Source organism: Vulpes lagopus, chromosome 24 (genome assembly GCF_018345385.1).
Source record: "Vulpes lagopus strain Blue_001 chromosome 24, ASM1834538v1, whole genome shotgun sequence".
Taxonomy (NCBI): domain Eukaryota; kingdom Metazoa; phylum Chordata; class Mammalia; order Carnivora; family Canidae; genus Vulpes; species Vulpes lagopus.
This window is the reverse complement of record NC_054847.1, coordinates 22,903,713-22,927,543: the sequence shown is the minus strand read 5'-3', so window position 1 is coordinate 22,927,543 and position 23,831 is coordinate 22,903,713. Positions and strand designations below refer to the sequence as shown.

The 23,831-nt window shown below is 33.2% G+C and overlaps 1 protein-coding gene across 1 annotated transcript in view; it reads left to right on the top strand.

The window, feature by feature from the left end:
• LRP1B (LDL receptor related protein 1B) overlaps positions 1-23,831 on the top strand; it is a 1,815,754-nt gene that overhangs the window by 1,286,482 nt on the left and 505,441 nt on the right. The window contains exon 32 of the mRNA XM_041739937.1: positions 5,694-5,843. Coding sequence (XP_041595871.1) covers positions 5,694-5,843 — 150 coding nt within the window. The remainder of the gene's footprint in view (positions 1-5,693; positions 5,844-23,831) is intronic.

The following is a 23,831-nucleotide window of genomic DNA, read 5'->3' as shown; positions in this document are numbered from 1 at the left end:
TTTTCTGGGGCTTCACAGAATAAAAGGTTCTCATTTTGATGTACCTGCATAATTGAGAGAGACTGAAATTACTAACGGAGTGCGCAATCTGAATATACCTCACATTAAGTTATCTCCAAACTATCAGTTGTGGGGATTACCAAAGAGATGGTTGCAAATTTTAGAATAGGATTTTAGTTTGAAAAGGAAATACAAAAACTTGTAGTACTAAAAAATAGCGAGCATTTATTGAGTGCATTCTATGTGCTAGACACTATTATATTATTATTAGCAATTTCAGGATGGTGAAGTGAGGATGTAGCAAGGTGAAGGCTGACTAGCCTTTTGTAGATGAGCCCGGAGATGAATAGACAAGCTAACTAAATATAAGACAGTACCTTATATTTATATTTACCTCAGAGAGAAGCAGGAATGAAGCACTAAGAGTTCTCAGGTTTCTTCAGCATATTTATTCCTGCACTTACAAAATCAAAGCAATCTTATTTTTTGAGATAGCCTGATAGTGAATAGGCAGTTAGCCCCTTCTTTGCCATGGAACAACCATGCTCCTTTGGAGCCAAAAATTCAATGTTTCAGAAATAGTTTTACCTCCCCGAAAAATCATGCCTCTTCTGGTGAACTCTGAAAATATCTCCATTTTGGAGTCTCCAGAATATTACAATTCTTCTACAGGTATAGTAGGGGATGCAATTTTATGATATTTCTTCACTTACTGTGTATTTTCAATAGTCAGTTTTTACAACTGTCACAATCATAGATGCAGAAGGAATTGTGTTCTATTGTCTGAAGATAATGCTATAAGGAGAATATTTAGAAGATTTCAATATTATTTTTCATACATGTGTAGAGGCTTTAGTGTTAATTATCTGTGTTTTAATATCCATAGTATGTCTTCTTCCCCACCTATATCTTTAGCATTCTTCTGCCTCCAAAGAGATCTCCTTTTGATACATTTTCCAGCAATATTTAAAAAGCCTCATTAAACTTATTACATGTTCAAATTGAAGGTTTATAAAAATATGCAGTTTTTAAAAGGAATTTCTTACTGTTTTTATTCTAAAATCACCTGAAGAGTTTGTGGGGTTTTTTTTGTTGTTGTTGTTGTTTGTTTGTTTTTTTAAATACTGATTCCTGGGACTGACTCAAACCAATTAAATTAGGCTTTCTGGGAATGAGGCCCAGGAAACAGTATTTTTAATAGTTTTCCAGATAATTGTAATGCATAGCCAAGGATAAAAATTTGAAATGAAATTTGGTGTCAGAAAAATATTAGGAAATTATCATCTTAAGAAAGCCTTAATTTTAAAGATTCCTTTTTTTACATATTTGCATTTAAAATTTTTTAAAAGATTTTATTTATTTATTTGATAGAGCACAAGCAGGGGGAGCAGCAGAGGGAGAGGAAGAAGCAGACTCCCCACTGAGCAGAGAGCCCAACGTGGGGCTAGATCCCAGGACCCTGAGACTGGGATCTTGAGATCAGAACCTGAGCCAAAGGCAGATGCTTAACCTCCTGAGCTACCCAGGTGCCCCTGAACTATGACAAAATTCAAAACTCAGTGGATTTAATTTTATTTAGTAATATATGGAAAATATAGACTATATTTTTTCTAAAAAAATATTATGCAGTTGTTTTTATATCAATGCATTTCTATGATGAGAGCAATTACATAATTTTGACAAATTACATTGTCCCAATTAAAAAATACACTGGCCTATTTAAGGCAAAATGTTAGCACAATACATTAAGGGAAACTTTCGGCCTAAAATAAACAGGATCAGAATGAAAGCATGTGAATTAACTCTGCCTATTTACAATAATAGGAAAGAAAAATGAAAAGGTAGATTTTTCTTTTCATAAAGGTTTTTCAATTTAAATGATGACTTTTCTTCCTTTGATATACCTGTTATATTATTGAATCTAGGTTTATTCTTTTGAATACCAAACCCAGATGGTATTAAAAATAAACATGTCTTATAAAAATGAGTCTATATTAATAGTGGTATATTCTGCAGAAATATCCCACAGTCCTTTTGAAGATGTTTTAATCTCAGTCACTGTCACCAATTCTAAGGACCTTTTATTGCAAACATAATCATATTTCTTTGCATAGGTTTTAGGACACTTTTATAAACACACTCATATTCTGTTTTCTCATGGCTATTGATTTAGCATTCTAAAATCACTGAGTAGTTTCAACTGCATCAGAGCACTATCAGTTTACTGCTTAATGATTCATCTTTTGAAATAGTGCAACAGATACCGGATTCAGAAATTATTCCAATAAGTGGACACCAATTATTTCTTCAATGTTATTAAGAACTAAGTGTATGAGAATGACAAAAAAAAATCTTATGCTGTGAACACATTTACATTAAACACTTAAAAAATACGTACTTCTAAACATTCATGTATCTATGAATTTAAAACATACATCACCAGTTTCTTGAATTCATAATAGGATTTTAAACAAATTTCAATTCAAGGCACCTGGGTGGCTCAGTCAGTTAAATGTCTACCTTCAGCTCCAATCGTAATCTTAGAGTCCTAGAATCAAGCCCCACATCGGGCTTCCTGCTCAGTGGGGAGTCTGCTTCTTCCCCTTCCTCCCCCTGGCTCATACTCTCTCTCTCTCAAATAAATTTAAAAAAACTCTTAAAATAATATTTTAATTCTTTTGTAATCCCAGAAATAAACATGCTCAAGAATATCAGAGGTTAAACTAATACATTTAACAGAAGCAAAGCTACACATAGGTAGCTAGGTGATGTATCACATGAATATGTAGTTTAATATGGGAACTTAATTATTTTTTTCCTGTGAATCTTAAAATGATTAATCCTAAACTATTCTATCCTAATATTGATGCAAAACCCAAAGCCATACCAAGTAGACCTATTGAATTACTGCCCTTCTTCCCTTTTGTCGGAGCATCTGGGTTTAGGCAATGTATTAAGAAATTCTGTTGTGGTGATAATTCAACTTTAGTAGGCAGAACTTGTTGAAGACAACTTACAATCTTCATAATGGAATTAATTAAGTAATCTATTCATGCATTTAGTGTTTATAAATTTTCTTCTCTTCTCTAGGCATTATGCTCGGTATTGAAGATCAAAAAGCTCACTATCACACTATTTCTTTTCTTGAGGCACTTGAAGTCCATGAAAATGTTGAGTAGTAAACTCTGGGGAACTCTGACCCCAACACAGTAACTTCCCAGCTCTGTAAAATTTTGCTTTCCACAGCCTATGGTAGAGTCTAGAAATCATAGAGTGTTAGGTAGATGAGAAAGTTCTGACACATTTGGGCACATGTGTATTAATCTGGAGTTGGGCACATTTGGTATTAATGCACCCTTTCCTTAAAAAAGGGGAGGGGGCTGGGGAATCTTGGATGAATTTAATCCCTTAAGAAAAGCCAGGCAATAATATTGATTTTAAAAATTAAGGTGAAGAAAAATAATAGATTAGTCTATTGAAGCCGGTAGTGGTGTAAATGCAATTCCTTTATAATTTCTGCAGATGGATCACAAATATGACTCTTTAGGTTCTTTGCAGCAAAAGCAAAGAGAGAAATATGATCAGTTACAATTTTATATTTTCCACTATAGCTTTTTTTGGCACAGAGCCCTGAAAGACATTTCTCCCTTGGGTCCTTGTATAAAGAGGTCACTATGGGATATGTTATTTCAGACACTATATCCTGGGAAGTGTAACAGTGGTTTTCCTATGGCTACTTCTTATAGCATCCTTCATTTAAATCAAGGGCAAAATGCCAGAGCTCAATTGAGCAACAGATTAAATGAAGAACAAAAATCCAATGGTCTAAAAATGCAGATAGCTCTCTGCTGGTTTGACTTGATTGAAAGATAAAATTTAGAATACATAGGGATAGATAACTGCTTAGAAGGAATTCTTCATAAATGTATTTAATTCAATTTTTACTGAAAATTTGACTGTAAAATGCTTGGGATATATTTTGTACCATAAATCTCTAGTAAGATATTCTTCATTGTTGATTAAAGATAGAATTAGGTGATTTAGATAGCCAACTAAGCAGAAAGCAAAATAGACCACAAGTGAACATTAAGTGGTCAAACCATTATTGTTACTAGAAAAAAAATTCATGGAGGTGACTCAGAAAGTACTTACAGAATAGCCAAACTGTATCTCATAAAAAATTGAATGATGGATGACTTTCAACCTGAAAATATTATACCAAATAATATGAATATGATAGTTTTTATTTGATTATTTTCTCAAGTATTTAAAGCCAGCCACCCACAGTAGTCATAAAAAAATCTGAATACTTTATCCCTGAAATGTCTAATTTTATTTATTAGGTTTATTCTGTACCTTCCAGACTTCTATTAGTAAAACATACCAATAAATCAACAAAGAGCTGATATATTATATAGACTTGTAGTATTATTTCTACTTGATTAAAAGTGGTCTGATAAATCAATTCTACTCTCTAGATTGAGACTATCTGTAGCTGGAAATATTTGGACTATATTTAACTGTTTCTCAGTGCTCCGGGACTCATATGATTCTTTCATGTGTCTCTTTCCTTCCTTTTTTAAAAGGAAAATTGTTGATTTTTAGTTTTGTTTGCTTTTTTTTTTTTTTTTTTTTTAATAGGCAAGGTTTTTGTTTGTTTAGCTGTTTGGTTTTTGTTTGGGGTTTTTTGTTTTTGTTTTGTTTTGTTTTCTTTTTTGTGGTTTGTTTCATTCATTTTCTGAGGAAGATTCCAGAAATAATTTAGTGTACTGTATGCCTGAGTATATGTCCACATATGCTTTTCCACAGCAGTTGTGGATCATAGAAGACCAATATGGAGCCACAGAGTTATTGTTATAACATGAACACTGAGCCTACTGAACATGCCAGTAATTAAGCATACCAAGAACACTTGGTAATAAAAATACACATATTCTGAGACCTTTGAAAACCATGAAAACTGCTATAACATATGAAATTATCCGTAAAATACAATAAAGCTAACCTACAGTGATATACTGTGACATAAGGATAATGATCTTATGCCTTTGGCTTGGTTCCCTTACTAGATGGTTTATTGCCCCATGACAGCCCCTAAATAAGCCCAACTAATCCCATGCTTCAGTGACATTATGATATTTTGAAATTCTTCTACCTTTGTATTTACTTGAAAATAGTTGAAACCAGCAACTTGAATCTAAAACTGCCTAAAGTAAATTTTACTGAAAGTAAGGGGGGTGATTAAAAATTTCATCAATGATAATAGTTTCCCAAAAGAGTATTATTATGTGTTAAAATTTTCTGAGGCAAAGCAGTGTAGTGAAGAGGGCAGGCATTCAATTTGGAAATTGAAACTTTGTTCAAATTTCTGTAATGTCCACTTGCTAGCTATGGACTCAAATAGATTTCTTAACTATTCTGGGTACTATTTTTCTTATTCATGAAATAAGACAGCCATTGCTCTCAGTGTCACAAGATTGTTTTGAGTATCAACAGAGATAACGCTTAAGTGCCTATAAAAGTATATTGTTCCACAGATAGTTAAAACAGTATATTTCCCTATTAGCCAGGTCTTATTTTTAAAGACAAAAATCTAAGCTTGCAACTTATTTTTTCCCCTCAAATCTAGTGGTAGGTGAACATTACTATTTAAATGGCTACTGTTATGTTTAAGTTGTATAATTTAATTACAGGTCTATCGATAGACTACGTGGAAAACAAGCTTTATTGGATCAGTTCGGGAAATGGAACCATAAATAGATGCAACCTGGATGGTGGTAATTTAGAAGTAATAGAGTCAATGAAAGAAGAATTAACAAAAGCTACAGCCCTAACCATCATGGGTAAGTGCAATGGTTCTATAGTGAGGATGCTCGGTATTGATCGGGGGTTGATTAATTATGACCTGTTAAAAGCTTAGAAAAGTTAAGGCTCCATTAACACCAGAAGCACATTCAAATTACACATCTCTATGAGAGTTTTTTTTTTTTTTCTTCTTCTTCTTCCTCCTCTTCTTCTTTTTTTTTTTTTTTAACCTTAGCAAACATACTTATAAGATTATCCAGAACAGGGACTTTTGTGCTGTTAGCAATACAAACTTTACTTTACTTTATTGATTCTTGCCTGTGACTTGTATTATTTTATGATTATTTTCTTTGTTCTACTGCAGTGTTCTAAAGTGTAAGGGCCTCATGTATTTGTCAAAATAAAGTCAAATCTGGCTTATCTCTGCTTATCAAGGATAGCTTGATCCACACAGATAATTCAAAAAACAAGGCCACAGGGCCCATTGACCAAAGAATGAAATTATTCTCCCACAAATAATTTTCTTATTTTTAGAGATGAGTAGCCTTACTAATTTGAGCCTCATTTCCATTTGTTCTGGTTCAGTCTTTGGGGGAAAAAAAAGATTCTAGATGAGTAAGCCAATTAGGAAGCTAGCAGGGGGGTATGGCTTTTCAAGAACAAATAATCAACTTCTACTGTATTGATATTAGAAGTGGATTTTTGAAATATGAGTTTTAATACAAAATTGTTTGTGTTTTAGGAAAGATGTAAGAGTAGATATCAAAAAGACATGCTTTTTGGTAAGATGGCTATGGCTTTACTTAATGAATGACTGGCTCTAAACTGACATTCATGGTAGGTCAGCAATACAGGATTAAATCTCCCACATAGACTCTCAGTAGTTATGTTTGACTACAGGAAATCAGAAAACTGATTTCATATTAGCAATTCTAAATATGAGGTATTCAGGATAGCATATATGTATTTGTGTGTATATATGTGTATATAATTATATAGATGTATAAATACTATGAAATATCAATGCAAATATATTTCTAAATGCTTATATAGGTAATAAATCTTTTAAATCAATATTCTACAGTCATCACCTTTTGTCATTTCCCACATTGAATGTTAATTATTTTTGGTTTTGTTTTCACTAATGACTGTTAGTTAGTATATAAAGTTTTGGGACACCTGGGTGGCTCAGGGGTTAAGCATCTGCCTTCAGCTTAGAGCGTGATCCAAGGATCCAGGATTGAGTCCTGCATCGGGCTCCTTGCATGGAGCCTGCTTCTCCCTCTGGCTGTGTCTCTGCCTTTCTCTCCATGTCTCTAATGAATAAATAAGTAAATTAAAAAATAATAATAATAAGGTTTAAAAGTAAATAGTTATTGAGAAGGATATGAAAATTTATTCTCTACTAAAACAAAGTGCTTTTTATCACCTTTTATTTCAATTAGATTTAAAATATCTGAATGAAAGTGAATAAGGTGTAGATATTGCAAATTATTATTTAAACAGGATGAATCTGGGATGTAGGAAAAAATTAAAATTCAGTTCAGTTTAACATGTATTTAAAATCTTTTAAGTAGACAGTGTACTTGTCTCTGAAATATAAATATAAACATGGACACTTCTCAAAACAAAACTGAACAACATTCTGTGAGAGAGAGAGAGAAAAGAGATTGTTTCAATCAATTGTTAATCATGAAGAATATTTCAGTTTCAATAGCTGAGAATTACAGGTAATAAATATATTTGCCTTAATAACAAAGTTGTTGTGAGAATCACATAGAAATGTATGGGAATAAACTTTTGAGAAAGTAGATTTTTATACAAATATCAAAGATAGAGTCTAGTGTCACTTAATTTGATCTTAAAGCACTCTCGGATTTTACCACTTGCAGATATATGACATAATATGCTATCATGATATCATGCTAAACGGCTGTCTTCATGCTATCATTTTCACCATTTTTTTCTAATTATTTCTTAGAATTAGTGTTTTTTTTTTTAAGATTTTATTTATTTATTCATGAGAGACACACAGAGAGAGGGAGGCAGAGACACAGGCAGAAGGAGAAGCAGGCTCCATGCAGGGAGCCCAATGTGGAACTCGATCCCAGAACCCCAGGATCGCGCCCTGGGCCAAAAGCAGGAGCTAAACTGCTGAGCCATCCAGCGATCCCCAGTGTTTTTCTTTTCTTTTTCCTTTTTTTTTTTTTTTTAAGAGTTTTTCTTCAGAGGAGGAATTTAAAATTGTAAAAAAAAAAAAAAAAGCTTATTTTTAATAATGTCCCAATTTGTTTTCTAGTCTTTAGACAATTCCTATATTGTTTGTAGAACATGATGTTTCCATTCTTTTCATTATGTGTTTTCAGAAGTTACACTCACATATTAACACATACAGATTGTATCTGACAAGTAGGTTATTTTAAAGCACAAATTTATTTATAATTTTCTTACAAGGCAATAAGGAAAATAAGGTTATTTTATTTTACTCAGCTTTGCCACATTAACAAGAGTTTTGTTTTATGTGTATTTGTATGTATTTCAAATTACCAGAGTAGAAATAGCAGAGTTTAAATTCTGCAACAATCCCCAAATCACCACCCACATTATGTTTTCAAAAATTGAATTCTAACATACCTTATGAAATCAACCCAAACTAGCAAGTAATATGGCCAAGGAACACAATAAATTAGAGGGAAAAATGTTAAAACATTTCAAAAAACTTCTTTGACTTCTTAGTGAATATATATACTTATATACATGTATGTGTATATATATATATATATATATATTTATATATACACTATAAAAATCATTTCCTCATAGAAAAATAGAAAGGTTTGTAAAGGTTTATTTCTGGTAATGTGATTGCCACCCACCCTGCACTTAGTAGAAAATGAATACCAAACTTACAGAACTTGATGCTGTAAACAAAGTCTCAAAAATGGAGCAGTAATCCCTTGTAGCAAAATAAAATAAAGTCAGGTAGTTTTGTTCCCTGATAAAATAGGAGAGAGATAATTTGGGAGAAATCATAATGCCTATACTGTGTCAGCACCGTGAAACTGATATGGCATCAGCACTGCATCGGAATCCAACTTTGCATAAATTGAAATTATTTTAGCAAGTGAAAGGCCATGTATCTATACTCCTCCCTGCCACCATAATTTGATCAAGCCTAAAAGATAAAAATTAATATAATAAAACTTACTAATGCCTCCATTGTCAACAATGCATTCAATGGATATATCAAAATGCATCATTAGTTCAGAGGTTTAAAACTTAAAGAACAGTACCTTAGAGAAGCAGCAGGGAAACTTCTATTTTATAAAATTCCCTAGCTTGGCTCTGAAGTTGCTCTGCTGTTCAGATCCCCACTCCCCCTTTTTTTAAGGAATCTGCACTCATTTTCTTTGAGGATGGAATAAAGGGTGATGACCTGTTTCCTGCTGAGACTAAGTATTATAGTCATATAAAAAAAAGGCAATGCAAAAGTAAAACAGAAGAACTTTACAACTTACTATCTGGGGAATTACTGATGATTATAGCTATAAATGTTTAAGAAGCTATTTGCCTACAGTAATACTGAAATTACACATCTAGAAAACAAGGAAATAATTGTGCTATGAAGCTACAGGTCACACACCAGAGTATACTACCTAGGTATACTATCTCGGCAATAGATAACTAACTGAAAGTTTGTATTTTGCTAAAATTTAAAAGTAGTTTTCCTAAAATGAATGAGAAAATCTCTTTAGATACTTCTTACCATTTTTTCAAATCTCAAAGATTATAAATTATAACTATTTAGAGTTCTCAGTTTTACTTAGAATAATATATACAAAATAAACTGAAAAGTACTTTGAAATATTAAGATCAGGTAAAGCAGGGGCACCTGGATGGCTCAGTGGTTGATCTTCTGCCTTTGGCTCAGGTCATGATCCCGGAGTCCTGAGATCGAGTCCTACATCAGGCTCCCCACAGAAAGCCTACTTCTCCCTCTACCTATGTCTCTGCCTCTCTTTCTCTGTGTGTATTTCATGAATAAACAAATAAAATCTTGAAAAAAAAAATCAGGTAAAGTAGAAAGTATTTGGTAATACCTAGATATAAGTAAAGCAATTATTTGATGATATAACCAAGTCCAAGACCCCCAAATCAAGATTGCTCTATCTTGATTTCACAAACAGTTTGATACTTCTTGCAAGAAGTACAACTTAATTTCTGTCCCCGTAAATGTGGGTTACACTTAGTGACTCATTTCTCATGAATAAAATGAGACAAATGTGATGGTATATGACTTTAGACACAACATCATAAAAAGGCAAGAGCCTTCCTCCTTGTCCTTTCTTTCTTGGATGGCTCACTCAGGACAAAGCCAGCTGACATGTCATGAGGTCATCCACACAGACCAATGGAAAAGTCCACACAGCAAGGAACTGAGACATTCAGCCAGTAGCTATATGAGTGTGTCATCTTGAAAGTAGAACCTCCATCTCAGTTAACATTTCAGATGACTGTAGCCAAGCCAATGCATTATAGCAACATCAAGAAGGACCCTAAGCCAGAACGACCCATATGCCTGCTCCCAAACTCCTGACCCACAGAAACTATGTGACACGATAAGTGTTTATTGTTTTAAAATACTAAGTTTTGGGGGTATTTGTTAAAACAGCAAGAGATATAGTCTACATTTCATTCTATCTACAGAACTCATTCATTTATGAACAGAATTACAAAATCAAATACTTACTTAATAGAATCAAAACAATTGTGAATAGTAAAGTGTGTTAGGTATAATAAAACCCAATCGTTCCAACACGACAGTCAGTAGAAACTAAGTCTAAGCTTCATATCCAGACTCAAACGGGAATGACAGGAAGTATGATAAAACTAGAGAAAACTAATGCCTCATCTCTCAACTCCACTTGTTTTTGCCATAAAGAACATTAAACAGTCGTGCCAGATCTTTCATTTTGCAAGGAAGGCAAAAAATCCAGGTAAAACAAAACAAAACAAAAATCTCATAATTTTTAAATGTTAACAAGTAGTAATATTTAAAAAAAATGCAGGCTAACATACTGTATAGATTAGTTGTGAAAATTAACACTATACGAATCAAGGAAACTAACAAAAACAACCATCACAAAAACCATGGATGGGTGTACTTGATTCAGCCCAGAGAACACCAGTTAGTTCTCACCTCTGGTTTGATCGTCATCATTTATACTGATGGCTTTGAATTATTGAGAGAAGAGGATGGAGTTAAGGCCACTAATGTCCAGCTGGCATTTTCCTGATTGTTAATGCCTGCAGGAGACAGTGAGGTAAACTTAAGTTAATCAAGTCACCATTCATCCTCAAGTGTCCTTGTGAAAATGAGGTTGAAACAACTGACTAAAATTAGGGTTTGTGGGTTATTTATTGATTATATTTAACATTGTATTCCTTTTCACTGTCAGCATATGCAGTTTGAGAGCGAAGTGTACATTGTATTCACATTGAAGTGAAAGTTAGAAAAAACAATGCATGGTACTGAGAGGAAAGACACAACAAATAAAGCAAATGAACTGGCTGAAATAATTATTGGTATTTGAAGAAAATAAGAGGGAATTCAGGAAATAGGATGATAACTTACTGTAGTTTGTATTTTTTTTTTTTTTTTTGAGTGTGGCAGGGAGGATCAGGGGCAAATGGACCATAGATTTAGAATAGAAGTGAGGGTATGAGAACTACATAAGCAAACTTGAAGAAATCTGTATGTCTCTATTGAAAATCCTTGGCATTTGTGGATTTAATGGTCAGCATCTTATTTAATCACAGGCTGATCATGATATGGTCCATTAAAATGTGTCAGGGAGTAATTTATCAAGCTTTTCTAGGTCAAGAATTTGAGTTCTGGGTACTATAAGGGGAATAAGCTTGAATTTACAACTTCACCCCACACTCACATCTTACGAGCTTTTTATTCATTGTTCTTTGCTACTCTCCACTGAAGATGCAGGTAGTTTCATTGAGATTCAGTTGCACATCTAATTTTTGTTTTGTTTTATGGTGCTAAATGACCTTTGGAAATTGTCTTTACGATGGTATTTACAGATAAGAAGTCCAAAGTTAACATGGCAGATTCTTCTTGAATGTTGTCTGAGAGAAAGACCTTCCTCTGCCCTGTGATCCTTCTAGCTAGACTTAGAATCAAAGTGACATGAGACAGATTAACAGGAGAAAATCAAATTTAATAGGTGTACGTACAAGGAATCTACACAGATGTGAAATTCCAAAGGCAAAGAGGCAACATGAGGTTATCTGGGCTAAGGAGAGGAGGAGGGGCCTGAGGCTACAAAGGGGAAGTAGCTCACTAACAAGGAGAAAGGAAAGGTTTAGAAAAACCAGGTTGCTCTATTATTGCAGATAAGTTATTTAGGTAAAGGGGAATCTCTGTTAATAGTTCTCTTCCTATATGGGGGGGGGGAGGGGGGCTCTTCCTTCTAATGTAAATTTAGGCAGTTGTGTAGAAGGCAAAGAGCTTTTCCTGCATTTGCTGTGTTTTGATTGCTTTTAACTCAAAATAATCTTTATGCCAAAGTGGCCCATCTTGGGTCAGCCTTCCCTGGGCCTCTCTACCAAGTCAGTGTTTAGATACAAAATAGATAAGTAATCTTTATTATGTGATTAAATCATAGAGTTAAATAAAACAGTAACATAAGAAATCATTAAGGTCATTATATTTACCAATTTAAAAAGTGTGCTCGAGATTTCTACTATTCACTAAAAATCTATGGATTTGGGACAATTACTGAACTGTAGTCTTTCATTTTCTATTCTGCAAAAAATATGAGCCTTGACCATATGAGTTACAAAGTCTTAAAAACCTTGTATGATTTTATTGATAATGGGTTGATCCAGGGTACAAGAAATTGTTGCAAATAAATCATTGATTAAGTTGAAGCAATACAGGAGAGACAGCAAAAATCGTCAATAAAAATAATATTCATTCTGAAGTTATACTAACCAGAGTTCATAAGAATCTATTCTAGTTGTTAGGCAAAATTATTCTATTTTGACTTTTAATTGAGAATTCAGTGAATGTTTACAATATAGAATTGCTTAGGTTTCTTGTCTTAGAATTAGCTTTTAGGGCAGCCCCTAAAAGGATCCCTGGGTGGCTCAGTGGTTTAGCGCCACCTTCAGCCCAGGGTGTGATCCTGGAGACCCGGGATCAGGAATCAAGTCCCACTTTGGGCTCCAGGCATAGAGCCTGCTTCTCCCTCCTCCTGTGTCTCTGCGTCTCTCTCTCCCTATGTCTATCATAAATAAATAAAATGAATATTTAAAAAAAAAGCAAAAGCTAACGTGGCACCCAGATCACGCCCTGGGCCAAAGGCAGGCACCAAACCGCAGAGCCACCCAGGGATCCCCTAGCTTTTACTTTTTATAAATATCTAAGTAACTATCTAATCTTAAAATCACTTGCAAAACTTAGCTAACTTCTCTTTAAAAATAAAAGATTGAGTCACAGGTAAAGGCAAAAAAAAAAAAATCTTTAATTATGCATTTTCTATGAATACCTAAATTCTCTCAGCTGATTTTTTCTGTTCTCAATCATAGTTTAAATATATCATACTATTGATCTGTTTCAAGTAACAATTTGCCCGAATAGGCTTAATATGTAAATATGAGAAGGATATTGAATTGGGGCTACTGTTAGGATCAATAAAGGAGAGAAAGGCACGTTTCATGTGCATTTTCAGTCTCCTATCAAAAACAAACTCAACCCTTTTTACTGAGTAAAAAGTTGGCTTTTCACTTCTCTTTATTTGGTTATGCACACACTTGTTTTAAGTCAGTGTTAACCAAATAAATTAATTTGCTCTTTCAAGAGCCCTTGGAAGGCTTTAACAAATAGAATTCCTACGGATATTTGATTATACTTTTCATAGGTTCACTTCACAGATTTGAGGTCATCATAATAGCTGCTGTGGAGAGTCTCAGCACATGGATAGTTTGTCATGGGAAAGCCAAGGCTGACAGATTAAAATGCATCCAGAACCATCTGAGTATCAGAGAAGTTCATATTTATTTGCTTAAGAATGAATACGGTGTTAATATTGTTGCAGAAGAGGTGTTTCCCATCTTCCCAGGAGAGTTTCTACAACAAAGCAGTTACAATTGTCTCCCTGCTGACCCGAGGAAAGAAATGCTAAGCTTATGGCAAAAAAAAAAAAAAAAAAAAAGTTTTTACCTACAGTAACATTTACGCTTTCTTGGCTGATTTTTTTATATGTATCTGTATTCTTTTCAGCAAGATATTACTTGATATAATGACTGATGTTAGGATTTATTAAAAATAAAGCATATCTAGTACTCAGTTTGCATACTTATTATTGTCCTCAGATAGATAATATACCTTATAAATAATGATAGGAATGTGGAAAAATATATATACAACAAACAACTCAGTAAAACTGGCATGCAGAAATCATCGAAAGCCTTTTTTTTTTCTACTTTACTTCTTAAAATGAATTATCGTGGCAGGTTGTTATGGCACCTATGAGATACTGTAAATGATGGCAAGTGACAGGCTGTGAGGGTGGTGCATTTTAGTCTTGCTACAGTCCTTATACTGAGGACTCAGAAGTTCAAAGTAAAATTTAGTGTGAGGGATCATATATGCTGTCTTTGTATGACAAGGAACAGGTCTGATAACTTACAAATTCTTAACTTTAATAATCCACCTTAAGGAGTAATTTCCTGTTTTGTACAGTGCAAGTCCACTTTACATGTTGTCAAGTGCAGGGTTTTGTTGGCTTGTTTGGTTTTTAAATCAAAGCTTGCCAAATATTTCTCTCCCTCTGAATGCAAAAAAGGCTAAAACTTAGTTTCAATCAAGCCCATGTTTTTTGTGAAAGTTTTCCCTCCCACCCGTCCTTCCTTTGCTTCTTTTTAAAAATCTTTTATCAACCCCTTTCTCTGTCCCTTGGATTGACAGTCTTCCTTTATAATTGACAGCTCAACCCCCCTTTATTTGTTTCACTGTTTGTTTGGTCTGTTGGTTTTTCTTTCACAGTCTAGCTAAATTCTTTTTTTTTTTTTTTGTCTAGCTAAATTCTTAAGAACTTTTTGTTTGGACTAATGAATGGCCCCTTAACCTTTTTTCACTCTGAATCTCCAGTCTCCAAACTATCAAGATCTGCTATGTTCAGACCAGCTGTGGCACCCCCTTGTTAGCCATAACATTTCAGGGTCTGAAAAGCACTCACAACTTAACTCCTTTTCACTCACCAAAGGTTATGAGAGTATTATTAGTTTCATTTTATAGATAAAGGAACCCAGAGTCAGTAAGATGTGTTAGAAGCCAAAGCAGTATTAGTCTCACCTTCCAGAAAAAGAAATTTAGGGCCAATGAGATTTGTGAACATTCACTACCCTGGAATTCACCTGAGGTACTGACTGAAGTTCAGTTTCCAATACTGGGAGGAGTATTCCTGGTCACAACTTGGTTGTTCATGTGATCCACCTCTACCCTTGTTTCCTGTCAGTCAGATGTGATACATCCAACAGAGGTCCCCTGTATCTATTTATACCCTACTTACTTCTCTCTGTCTTGCTATTTCTTGTTCCTTGACTATTTTCCATATTTATCAGCTACCCTAATGGGTGAAATGCCATCCTTCAAGGCCTATTTCAACTTTGCCTTCATGTAATTTGAGATTTTTCTCCCCTCTGGACCCCTTTATATTTTCCTAATGTAGTGGATTTTTTTCCTGTCTTTTCTAATGTGTGAATCTGTCTCACTTCTCCATAATTTGGGACATTTTATTCATATATGCATCATTCATGACAGACAGCAAGATGCTTTACACTGAGTACATTTCAGTAAGTAGTAATAGAATGTATGAATAAATAAAACAATGACCAACTACATGCAAAAACATCTGCCACAGCAATCAAAATATATTTTCAAAGCATGAATGTTTATGCAAAATGATCACAATCATAAATGTAGAATTTAAGGATGCATTGAAATAAACTTTAAAAGAAAATATTTTATAATATAATGATTTAAATTGGAAAGAGAAAAATGAGTAATAAGATAAATGTATAAAATATAGTCAATTATTTCTGGCACTTATTATATATACATATGCATATAGAAATGCAGGAAGAGATGGGTTATATTGGATTGTGTTTGTTCTCAGAGAAACTAAACAGCTTAACAGCAGAAGAACATAAAATACTCATAAACACCCACAAATAAAAGACTTCCAAAATGAAATGAAAACTTTAGTATTTGGAATGGTTTAGGCTCTTCAGGGTAATCTTCCACAGCTGGGCCTAACAGCATTATTCTATTTAATAATATTAATTGACAGTTTAAATAAATAAAGCATTCTAGTATTTAATTTAAAAATCCTACCTCATGTAATTCTCACAGCAATCTCCTGAGACAGGTACAATTAACACTGCTTATTCCACAGGTCCCACCAGAGGCTCAGCTAGCCTAAATTAATCACCCAGGGTTACATAGTTAATAAATAGTGTAGCAAGCTTCCTAGTCCATGATTCTTAGACTTTAAAGTCTGTGTTTCTTCTAGGAATTTGTCCTGTAGACATAGTTACACTATGATATATGGGCACTGGGATGTATGCAAGAATATACTTTGAAGTTTTACTTGTGATTAGAAAAGTCAAGGGATAAAACCTGTCTATCTATTATAAATGACTAGCCAAGTGAATCATGAAATACCTGTATAGTGAAATATAGTGCAGCTATTAAATATGAGATAAATCTATATATTGGTTTGAACTATTAGCCAAAATGAATTTTTAATTAGCAACAGCTAGGTTCAAAAATGCTATAGAGACTGCTCCAATTTTTATCACATGCATGCATATCTTTAGTTGAAAATACAGATTCAGATATATTTTTTAAATTATATTTTTATCCATTATGCAGCACTGCTCACCTCTAACTATTATTTGCAGACCATCTACTCCCTAAAGATAAACATATTAGTGCTAATGGTCACGGTGACCATGCAAAGAAGACATTCTGACTGCAGGGTTATTGCTGCAAACAATGCAGATTGTCCAAAGTTAAAGAGGGATTCCAACATAATTCTAACTCCAAAGCTAGATCTCTTTTCACTATGCAAGTTATTCTCAACCAAAGGCAATTTTATCCACCAAGCAACATTTGGGAATGAATGTCTGAAAACATTTTGGATTGTCACAACTACTGGAATGAGAGGTTGCTGCTCTCATTCTAGTGGGTGTAAAACAGGGATACTGGTACACATCTTAAAAGGCACAGGGTAGCCTTCCATAACAAGGAACTATTTGGCTCAAAATGCTAGTAGTGCTGAGGTTGAGAAACCTCTATCAAAAATATTCTTTCTGTTTTCTTTATTTTAAGTGTAACTTAATAAAAAAAGAGTCTGGACTTGGGTCTCTATGTTTATACATATCTTAGTCTTATATATTTTGTATTATAATGCAGATAGCAATTTATTTGTCCCAATTTCAACTCGTTTACTCATTCAACAATTTGCCAAGTGATTATTATGAGCCAGGCACTAATTTAGGTGCTAGAGAGTCAACAGAACTTACAGCAGGTAACAAATCCATCATTAAGGGACTGATATTCCCAGTGGGAGAAAACAAATGTATAAGCAAATACACAAGAGAAATAAAGTTTGTCAGGTGATGGAAGCTACTAATGGAGAAAATTCAACCATGGCATAAGAATAAGGAGTGCAGAGTTAAGCTGAGGAGAAGGCGCCAGAAAAATGTCAATTTTGCGTGGAGAGGTCATAGCAATTTTCCCTGGAAAATGACAGTTGAGGAGAAATCTGAAGGAAGTGAGGGAATGAGTCATTCAGGTATGTGGGGGAAGAACATGTAAGGAAGAAAGAACAGGAAGTAAAAATTGACTGTTTAACCATATTTTTGAACACCTATTACTTTTAGATGAAGAGCCTATTTTTTTTTATTGCTATAGTGATTTAATTTATTTTCCCCCTCCATGAAAGTTTTATTCTGCTTAAAAAATACATGACATTTCATGTGCTGCCACTAAAGTAGTCTACTACAATAGAATATATAGTTAACTTATGCTTACAGTATGAGCTAGGAGTAGAAATCTACAATAACTTTACTTCTCTAAAGATTTTAGCTTTCATGTTTATGAAATTCTTAATGATGATGGAATTAGTTCTGCCCCATGTGTTTTACTTTATTTCCAATTTATTACATACAATGTTACTATTAATAATTATATATCTTAAGAAGAGAAATTTCTAGTAAATATGATTATTTCAAGCTGTTATGGTTAATGTTTATAGAAATTAAAAAAACATAAAATTAATCATATGAAGAAAATAATTATGGTTTTTTAGAACATTTAACTTTGAAGAACTCTTTGTTGCTTTAATTTCAATTGTTTTAAAATTAAGAGCTTTAATGATTTATATGTTTATGCAATTGTATTATGCCAGTTAAAATGATCTGTATTTAGAAAGAATATTAACTTATTATAAAAACCAAAACACAAAAAAACAGCCTGACTTTTTTTGAGAGAGTGATCTCTAGGTACCAGATCATATATCTATAAGGTATTACTCAGTAGAAAACATTCAAGAAAGATGGAATATAAAGCTTGAAAATGTTTTTTTTAAAGATTTTATTTATTTATTCATGAGAGACACACAGAGAGAGGCAGAGACACAGGCAGAGGAAGAAGCAGGCTCCATCCATGCAGGGAGCCCGACGTGGGACTCGATCCCAGGTCTCCAGGATCAGGCCCTGGACTGAAGGCAGTGCCAAGCCACTGAGCCACCCAGGCTGCCCGAAAATGGTTCTTTTAATTTAGAATCTTTAAAAACAGAAAAATAACCCCAGTTGTATCTCAAGGTTTAAAAAAATGTTAATTCTCATAGATATACAAATGATCATCAGTGCATTTATATTAGATATTTACGTAATTATTATTGTTTTTATACTTGGATTATGTGTGTTCTGCTTAAAAACACACAAGTAATAAAAAGCTAACATATCAATTAAAAAATTCAAAAGATATTCTATTTACTAAAAAACTGTGTTTATATCTATTTTTCAGCAAAAGATCTAGTGATGTAATTGTTACTTCTATTGCATCTCTGTCTGTAATTTGATATATAGAAATCAGTTTACTTTAAATGCACTATAATTATGCTATATATTTAAAGTAATTCTCCTTTCAAATCATACTTTTCAAAAAAGGATAAGGTACTTTTTATCGTACACCAAGCAATGTCATTTAGTGCAAAGAACTTCAAATATATCCACCTAAATTTTCTAAGCCATCAGTCTTCTAATTGCCATAACACTATTCATTAAAGTAACAGTAATATATGAAATATATCCAGGCAGTTTGCCCAGCACTAAGTATAGTACATAGTTGTCTTCTGTAAGTACTCAAACTACCATTAATGAAAACTAATAGCCCATCAAAATTTACATTAAAAGTACTACAAGAAATCTCCAAAGGACTATATGTGATACTATTCCAGCAATTTTTGTCACCTTAAATTGCTGTGTTCCAATATGTTGCTCTTCTTAATGCTAATTACCTAACAGAAGGGATAAATACTACAATAGCAAAGTACATCATGGTACTATTTTTGTAACCAGATTATAATTAGTGATCAGAGAATGTTCTCATTAACATAAATGGTATAATTAAGTCATCTCAGCTTTACCATACTTAAAAGCATTAAATAGTGATTGTCTCCCCTTTGTAAACCATTAAAGGTTAACTTTTTCTGGAATCATTTTTTTCAGGAAAAAATAAATTTACATTGTTCATGATTATGGCATTGAAAAAAGAACAAATTTGAAAATGTGTATTTTTCTTTGAGTAGAGACATAAGGGTTTTATATTGCCCCATGTCTTCTCTTTCATTGAAAAAGGAGAAAGTGTGTAGAGTACAAAAAGACATGTTCTAGATTTGTAATACACTTTTGAGTTAATACAATTACAACAGCAATGTAATGAATCTTGAAAGCAGGTCAAGAGAACCATAGAGATGATTTCCCAAGTCAGCCAATATACTGTAGGTACTGTCCCATGTTGGAATGTAACAAATAACTTGGAATGTTATTCACTTAAACTGAAGTTAACTTGCATCCTTTGTGCTACTTGGCAATTCTATTCAAGTCAAATCAGGCTATATACCTAGAGTCAGGTAAATGAAAAAAAAAAATGTACCTGGACATCAATATGTTTAAATTTCTCTTTTATTTCCCCTTTCCATAATTAGCATCAGTACAATCTCATATAATGTGAAAACAATATTAAGCATTATTAAGTTGAAATAAATGTCCTCATCAATTTAATTCTAATGAATAGTGCTCCATATTTAAACATGGCCAATCAAGAAATATCCTGAGTAGTATAGGGGAAAAAAAATGAAAGAACATAAATCTTCTGCACCTTTTAAAAATATGGTGCTCTTAGGTTTTTAAATTATATGTAAAATTGTTCTATGTAGCTTGCAATATAGATGTATCAAAGATGGACAGTACTCAAAAGGCCAGTGATGAGATTATTTTGCCCTGAATTGACTTCAAATGAGATTATGTGTGGGAGAAAAAAAGACTATAATCTTAGAATAGAGGTAAGAGCTTTGCCTAAAAGATGTGATGAGATTTAGAAGGACAGCTAGGTGACCCAGAAACTTTTACAAGAGGATTCTTGGGTTAGTGCAGTAACAAATACAAAAATAATACATGTGGCATGGTAAGGATTATTACGATTTCAATTTAGAAGAGAAACATTTTTCCGTGTGTGTGTGTGTGTGTGTGTGTGTGTGTGTGTTTTAAGGATTATTTGACCTTGTCATCACCAAGATTGCTTTTAATTGTGGCAAATATGTTGAAGATCTCTTAAGCTGGAATATTTCTTATATTTCTATGGATGGACAAAATACATAAAAACTTTTTAGTTATAGGATGTAAGCATAACATATGCTATCAGTAAAATTTCAGAATTATTTAACTACATTCAATTATTTGAAAATTGATATGAACAGCTCCCATGTTTTTCTCCTTTTGAAACAATTAATATACCCCTAAAATATTTCCATACAAATCATATCTAAGCATTTGTGTATGTATAGTGTGTGTGTGTGTGTGTGTGTGTGTGTGTGTATTTTCTCTTGTGTTATTTTGCCATCCAGATTCATTGTAGGGAATTCTGATTGTGAGAAATCTCATCAGAGTTGGCAGTTACTTGATGTAGAATGACAAAAATCACATCACCAGATCATCTTTCTTCATAAAAACATTTATATCAATAAGTGACTATTTTTTTAAAATTTCAGATGCAGAAATGTATTATTTGCAAATTCAGAATTATATTCCTTTTTCAGGAATATTATAATGTTATCTATGTCAAACACATACTCCTTATCTAATAGATTTCTGGTAGATCACAATGAAGTGATCATATAAGAACACTCATTCTGGATTTGTTTATAAAGGGTACATGCATTCTTTCTTATTTTATACTTCATATTTAAATTATGACATTCATGATTTAATAAAATATAAGATAAAGGAAATAGAATGATGCTCACTTTATAAAACAATTTTATTTTTATTTTCTGATTCAAGAGTATGCTCCAGCTGGCAGATACCTCATTCAACTCCATTGAAAGTATTGAGTTGCAATGACATAATATTTTGCTAACTGATTATTTAAATGGGCAACTTTTCCCCTGACACGTACTATAATATGAAGGTTTTTCATGTTTTTATTTTCAACTGAACAAATACATTAAACTATTTGAGAAAGGCAAAAACATGTCAAATGGAATCACCAAAGATCATTTGTGACCTTTTATTTTTTAATCTTTTCCCAGTAATGTATTTATATATATACTCACACATATATTTCTAGATCAGTAAATTTTATCATATTAATTGTTTGGCAGTATTAAGACTTGGGTAGTAACTGTAACAACAATACTCAATTTAATAATAAGGACAGAACAGCAATTTATCCAATTTGAATCATCTTTAAAATAATAGAACCTTATAATATACTGTGTTCAAACAAGAATAAAATGGTAGTTAATTCTCATATATTAAAAGAAAAAATTTCTCAAGAAGTGCACTGTAAAAAGATGACTTAAATTACTTGAAATTGAAGTTAAAGTTACATAATATGAATGCTAGTACAGTAAATTATTATAAAAATGGGCAAAAATAATAAATTAAAAATATCAACTTAAAAATATTAGCAATTAAAAATATCAACAATTGTTGTTGTAAAACTGTGGTTTAAAGCTTAGGTTAGGGGCATCTGGGTGGCTCAATAGGTTGAGTGTCTACCTTTGGCTCAGGTCATGATCCCAGGATCCTGGGAGAGCCCACATCAAGCTCTCTGCTCTGCTTCTCCTTTTCCTTCTGCCTACTGCTTCCTCTGCTTGTGCTCTCTGTCAAATAAATAAATAAAATTTAAAAAAATAATAAAGCTTAGGTTAAAATTTATGACGTCTTTTTAATTACATGTAAACTTCTGTTCACTTTTGTCTGAAACATTGCTTTCTAGATCAATGTGTTTCTACAATGTCATTTTAATTTTAAATAATTTTCTACTATACACTTATATATTTTACTTAAATAATCACATATATATAAATAGATTTTAAAGTTCTTTTCTCTTTTTTTTTTGAAATTATAAATATTGTGGTGGCTATCCTAATAACTAGTTATTTGCTGAGCTTAGGGTACAGTTTTAGAGGTAGCATTTCTGGGTCAAATTGTTTACAGATTTTTAAGACCTCACCAGTCATCTTCTTTTGCTCTCATAAGCATTTTGTCAGTTGATGAAAACAGTAATACTATTTTTCCCTGATCTCCACACATGAGCTATCTGGTAAGACACCTAGTTTTTGTTTTGTTTTGTTCCAGGCAGACTGGCATGGTTTTCAGACCCTTCTGCATCATGATTATTATCTTCTAAGCCTTTCTATCCTTCAGACTTCTTCCAAAAACTAAAAACCAAGACCTGAACATAATAATAAAGATATATTTAGGACATGGTCTACTGAGATTAATTCTTCCTGGATACTATTTTATACATTATTTGATTACCAGGAACAGAGAATTTCATTCTGGCTATCTCTGTTTGGAAAACAGTTTCCAGGAAGACCTTGACAAAGAGGTGCTATTTGGGCTTACACTAGAATAGCAAGAAAGATCTAGCCTTGTGAAAATTTCCAAGGAAGAACTTTCTGGGCAGAGAAAATAGAAAATACAAAGGTCTCAAGGGCAAAAAGTGCTTGTCACATTGTGGTTAATGCGGCTAGAGGGGCAGGAGCTTTGTTCCAGAGGAGATGGGGGCTACAGGGAGAGATGCTGAGGAATATGCCCAATATGGTGAAGACTAAGGGGTTTATTCTAATAGCCAGTTGAAGGGTTAAACAGGAGTTTTATAATCTGGTTGTGTTTTAGAATTATTATTTGATGATGTGTGAAGATTGGGCTATGGGAGAGGCAAGAATAGAAGTTGGAAAACTTCGAGAGTCTGTTATAGGAGGAGTTTAGATGAGAGATTGTGATAGCTTGCACTGCTGTTGTACCCGTGGAAGTGGAAGGAATAGAGGCCTTAGAAAGAATTTGGATGTAGAGACACCTGGGTGGCTCAGCAGTTTAGTGCCTGCCTTCTGCCCACAGCATGATCCTCGGGTCCTGGTTTGATCCCACATCAGGCTCCCTACATGGAGCCTGTTTATCCCTCTGGCTGCCTCTCTCTCTCTCTGTCTCTCTCTCTCTCTCTCTCTCTCTGTCTGTCTCTCATGAATAAATAAAATCTTAAAAAAAAAAGAATTTGAATATAGGTAAATGACATGGACTTTAGGGTAAGGTTCAGATCTGCTTGCAATTTAGGTGCTGGTCCTTCAAAATATCTAAGACTCTTTTTAATAACTTCCCCAGGACGCTTTTAACAAACTAGTAGATATGGGTAGTCTATTAGTCAGCTA